The sequence below is a fragment of the Penaeus japonicus genome, unplaced genomic scaffold, assembly GCF_977035675.1.
Source record: "Penaeus japonicus unplaced genomic scaffold, GWHDUDI00000001_assembly GWHDUDI00000001, whole genome shotgun sequence".
In the NCBI taxonomy this organism is placed as follows: Eukaryota; Metazoa; Arthropoda; class Malacostraca; order Decapoda; family Penaeidae; genus Penaeus; species Penaeus japonicus.
In genome coordinates this window covers 40,813,602-40,819,642 of record NW_028234403.1, presented here as the reverse complement: position 1 = coordinate 40,819,642, position 6,041 = coordinate 40,813,602, and the positions used below count along the sequence as shown (strand labels likewise).

The window sequence follows — 6,041 nt, the reverse complement described above, 5'->3', positions numbered from 1 at the left end:
CATTATCAGTAATGTTATTGTTATTTTCCTCATTATCAGTATTTTTATTACAATTGTTATCTGTCATTAATATCATTATCAAAATAATCATCTTCGATATTGTTATGGTTATGATGATTATCATCATCACTATCATTACTATAATTACTGTTATCCTAAGTATCATCACCACTACCATTATTTCTATCATTGCTGTCATTAGACTGAAATATCCCTTATCCTTCGCAGGAAGTTGCAGCCCAGGAATCTTGCACTGACTAGTCCTTCGTGTTCGTCTTCCTCTCCACTCCGTCTGCATTTCCCAGAGATCTCTCGGCCGCCGATTTCCTTCCAGACGCAGCTTGGCCATCAACTCGTGCCGAGGCTGCGGGTGTCAGTCTCCCAGTGCAGTCGTGGATTTCTTAGATTATTGATATCTTCATCATTATTATTATCGTTATCGTTATTATCATCACCAATCATTTCATTATTGTCATTATGATCATTATTATTGTTATTGTTACAATCATGATCATATTACCGTTATCATTACTACTGTTATCATTAATTTAATAATTATTGTTGGTATCATTGTCAACATTATCATCGTTTTTTTATGCGACTTTTACCCTTCCTTTCAATGGGCAACATGCTGGCAAGGATTTCAGATTATGCTTCATAGTGGATTGGCCTCAAACTATTACAAACTTTCGAGTTTTTGCGACATTTTTGAGTTGCTTTGTCATATCTTTATTGCGAGATGAGTTTGAAATGTTCTGCAAACTTTCCGGAAACCAGATCAATCGGGAAATCAGACAAGGAAGGAAATTTCAGCGTTGATTATATCTTAGCGAATTCGTAGGTCGGTCGTTGTGTCATTACGTACGTCTTCTTATCTGATTTTATGTGGGATTGGTGGCAAAACTGTGGTGGGGGGGAGGGGGTGGAAGGGCACGCATCACCCATTTCAGGGCTGTGCCGTCTCGGACCCCCCTCCCCCCCATTTTGAAAGATTAGATATACTGGCAGCCCTTAACTACCAAGCTGGAAGGGCTCACCGCGTTCGCTTCCCCCCCCCCTAATCCCATAATATAAGTAAAAAAATATATTTATCATATACACATAACACTGGAATAGAATGAATATGAAAGTGTAGTTTTTACTGTCATTGTAATTAACATGGACACTTAATACATACACATTCAACGTATGATCCCTTAGCGGTGCAGTCAGTTAAATTTCCCGCGTCTGACATCGAGCAAGGATGCCAGCAACTTGCAGAATGCACAGTCCGTACATGTACTAAATGACCTTTGAACGAAGGACCTTTCTCACTCCACGCTCTCTTTGCTTGACCATTATGCTGTGAACTACTCAGACGCTTAGAAGAACCTCTAGATCCGGGAAAGCAGATGCATTAGGTTAACGACCTGAAATATCTGACAAGTATCGGAATGGCACACACACACACACACACACACACACACACACACACACACACACACACACACACACACACACACACACACACATACACACACACATGCATACGCACACAAACAAACACACACACTTATATATCTCTTTATATATGTATGTTTATCTATCTATCTCTCTCTCTCTCTCTCTCTCTCTCTCTCTCTCTCTCTCTATATATATATATATATATATATATATATATATATACATATACATATATATATATTTATATATATATACAAATGTATATATGGATTTATATATTTTTACACACAGATATATATAAATATATATATATAAATGTATATATATATATATATATATATATATATATACATATATATGTATGTATGTATTTATATATTTTCATGCACATACACACACACACACACACACACACACACACACACATATATATATAAATATATATATATATATATATATATATATATATATATATATATATATATTTATATATACATATACATATACATGTATATATGTATATATATATATATATATATATATATACATATATATACATATATAACTAATTTTACCTCTGAACACTTTTGCGCTACTTTTATCATTCAAATCTGGCAACCTGCCACACTCAACCCCAACCTTCCCCCGCAAAGTTCAGTTCACCTTAAATATAACACTCAATTTCCATCTCTCTCTTTCCTCACTCGTGAAACCCCATATATCTTTTCAGCTTGCAATAAAAGTGATCGAGACCCAGCCGTTTCCAGCAGGAGGCCGACCCGCCCATGGCAATAGAAAGTAGAGAGTGAGCGAGAGTGCAACAGATACCCTGCCCGTCCGGTCTGCCTCGCCAGCCATGCCAGTGTTACTTTCTCCAAGGTCACGGTAGCGGTCTTTCCTTCCGCGGCGAGATGGAACGAGATGTTGGTCAGCTGAGAACGCTGACCTTTCTTGGTTTTAGGAGATGCGTGTCTTTGGTTTATGTACAGCATGGGACCAGCGGTGTAGTGTTAAAATGTTAAAAACAAACATTTTGTAACAAAAATAGGGACAACTGGGGATAAAATAACACACATCGAGATCACAAGGTCATACGCAGTCATGCACCGACTCCCTTCGAGATGGCCAAAGCAGAGCTGTTTGCAGAGCGGTCGTTGCATCACACCGCCAGTCGCTCAACTGATTGCTATCGTAAAGCGTTGCAATATTTGACCACGTGTGGCCGATCCTCAAGGCCACACACTATGCTCTCGAAGGCCAGCGCCTGCAGCGAGCATCGGGTGCCCCGGCACTGACTGAGCGCATTCTGCATGAATGACCTATTTAGATGAAGGCACAACAATATGTTGTAAATAGAGTTCCAGTTTCATATAAACATTCTGTTAAATAACAGTCTTAAATGAAAGGACGACTCCTTCGTTAGGAATATCAATTACTGCCATCGACGCCAGCCGCGTATTTGCCCGCATGGTCCTTAAAGAAAGAGTAGGTACACTGCTCTCGATACACCGTGCAATCTTGACCTCCCTTGCCTCGCATCTCCGCCTTCGTGTAGTCCGCCAAACGGTCCTTCGCATTGGGAGCTCGGCTGGAACTGCGGATACAACATCAACATCACAACCAGAATTTCAACATAAGCTCAGAGGATAGTCTGGCTCATCCTCCTTGCATTTCAGTTGCCAGACTTCCCAAAGGACACTATCTTACCTGAAGAACAGTTCAAGCATTTCGCCGACGAAGCCGTGGTCCAGAAGAGGAACCTCGAACATCTCACAGATGGCGCGGAGAAGACAGTCTTTTCCTTCCATACCCAATAAAACCAGAACCTCCTCCATTATCTTGAACAACATCTCCCTGGGGAAGCACTTTATTCATTATCGTTGCGACTGCTATTTTCCCTATTATATGGGTGTTTTCTCTGTGGCATATTTCTTCAAATCATGCTATATGGAATTGACCTTTTCTTTGTACCTACCTGTCGCCACCAGCCAAGTCACTGGGAGACGGAGCATCATGGTCGTCAATCAGACCCCACTTGTTATCCTCGGATGTTATGCCAAAATCATCAAAACTAACTGCAAAGTATCGTCAACGTTTTCCAAATGTAATTAGTTAACAGATTATATTCGTATTGCATTGTTGCGCAATCCGCCATGAACACTAATGTTTGTAAATAACACTATGCTTAGAAAGATGGAGATATATTTAGGAGATATATTTGATGAGAAAGTTAACAGAGTAAAGATCTGCGTTTGACGGCTCAAGGGGATGACGAAGGAATGCCATAGGCTGGATGGAATGACTGGTTGTGTGATAAAAATGTTCCAACAAAAGTTAAAGAAAAGATACAACATATAATGCTGTGACCAAGATATATGTTTAGTTTGGCTGCATCTCGGCAACAAAGGCAACAATATTCAGAGTTGAATGGTGGAAATGATGATGCCGAGGTTCTCAATGAAAGACATATCTCCACGTGAAGTCAAGAAACACCTAGAAGTGAGAAAGATCAGCGGAAAAGAGAGACTAGGTTGAGATGTTAGGATGAGGAGAACGTGCGTTGAGTTCTTGGAATGGCTGTGCCTGGCCAGAGAAATAAATGAAGACCGGAAAAGAGAAGCAAGGACCTGGTAAACCAAGACATGAAGGCAATCGGAGAGGCAGAAGAGAATTTAAAAGACAGGGTAACCCAGATGGAGGGGGGAAAATCCGCAAGCAGGGAGAACTAAGATATTCGTATCGCTACGCCAATGATCAAATGTACAGTAGAAGGAGAAGGCGCCACATACTTTTGATGGGGATGGAAATGCTCGTGGACGCCCCATAGCCGGTGGGAAGGTTCCTGTCCATGGGAAGAAACAGGGTGGGCGTGATAACCAACGCGGTTCCGGGGGGCAACGTTAGTCTCCGGTTCCGGTTGAAATGAAAGACACTTTGCTGCCATGAAGATGTCGTCCTGCAGGAAGGAAGAAAAAGGTCCTACAGTACATACAGACATGCATAAAGACACACACACATACACACGCACACACACACATACACAAACACACCCCCACACACACGCACACACACATACATACACACACACACTAATGGCGAAGTTAACTAAGATTTTTCCACTCCCATATTTTCTCAATCGCTACAGCATCTACACCAGTTACCACGAACGCTAACTCACGGTGTTTCGCCTTTCCAGCTCCCGCGAAATTATGCCATTACATCGCTCGTTTCCTCCTAATTCACTTATCCATTCTCATAGAGGAAGGAGTAGTCTGTTAAGCAACACTCCAACATTCCCTGAACAAGATATACTAAGTGCTGAATAAATTCATGTCACTGAATACTTACTCGTTAACAGTGAAGCTCTCGGTGAGGTCAGTCATCACCACGAAAACGGCAGTAATCATCACACATCTCTGGACGATCGTCATCTTGCTCTGGAAGACGAACATTCAGGTTCCTGAGATGGATCATGACACAAGAATGTATGGACGAAATATCCAGTCACGAACAATGGCAACGGAGACGAGAATCAGTACCTGAATATCGTATGAGTGGCAACTATTATGATTTCCTCTCGACGGCAATGCTGCGTGGGAATGAGAGAGAGAGAGAGAGAGAGAGAGAGGAAGTGAACAAACCAAGCAGTCACTACAAGCTTTGACGGGAGAACTGTGGCCGCTGCTCGTGCCGCCCGTGTCTTATATAGTGGCAGTGCAGCCTTAGCCGCTGCCAGAACCTGTATTTCGCCCGCTCTTGCCCTCGCGCTTATGAACATCAGTTGATGCTAACAGATTAAATATGGCTCGCTCATATCCTTGTACCCTTTCCTGGCTCCTTCCTGCCCTGCCTGGCTTTAGCGTCCAGTTGGGCCGCTACTGTCTTCAACCTATTCACCTATTGCTCAAGAGAATGGCTCTCTTTGCTTTCTATTGACGCTGAGGACTTTCATGGCTTGAAATAACAACAGCATTTACTACAGTCCAAGTTATGTTTGTTTTATGTCGGCTGTAGACTGACATGTTTGTTTTTAGGACGTGCAATATTAAAGGAAACCAGAAAAAACTAACACGGTGAAAACAAAGAAAATTCAGTCCTTAACTTTCTTCTAAATGAAATACGTGTCTGTACACACACACGCAAGATTAATAGAAGTCAAGTAAAGTGTATATTTTGAAAGTCTATCTGTAGCATCAGTTGCTTATTAACTGGTCTGGTAGATATAGAAGTGAAAATTTCTTATAATTGATTCGCGGTTTCTCCAGCATTTTTAGTCAGTAGGACAGACTGTGAATAAGATGGAAAAGGAGAAGTATTTCACATTACTCTTACTTCTGAGTGTGTATAGGTGCATTTTTTGTACGTGATTTTTTTTATGAATATACCAATAACTTTAGTTGTATACGCATATACGTCTTTCCTTGTATTACACGTCTATGTGTCTCTCTCTTTATCTCTCTCTGCAGTCGTGTTGTATCATTCGTTAACGTAGGACGTGCTTCTGGTATTGTTCTTAGACGTGAAAGATTTTCAGAACCCTCCCCCTTGTTGGAGGTGCCTTGGTCCCTCCAACAAAGCTTTACGCATTTCTTGCATAT

General features: G+C 41.3%; 1 protein-coding gene across 1 annotated transcript; it reads right to left on the bottom strand.

Annotated features, from left to right (window-relative positions):
• Positions 1-2,001: 2,001 nt before the first annotated feature.
• On the bottom strand, positions 2,002-5,197 carry LOC122263627 (uncharacterized). Its single transcript, XM_043032153.2, has 6 exons — positions 4,983-5,197; positions 4,792-4,880; positions 4,233-4,399; positions 3,419-3,518; positions 3,151-3,297; positions 2,002-3,037 (listed from the first exon to the last, which is right to left on the bottom strand). Exons 2-6 carry the CDS (start codon positions 4,872-4,874, stop codon positions 2,872-2,874), a joined length of 663 nt encoding a protein of 220 aa, XP_042888087.2. The 5' UTR covers positions 4,875-4,880; positions 4,983-5,197; the 3' UTR covers positions 2,002-2,871.
• Positions 5,198-6,041: the final 844 nt, after the last annotated feature.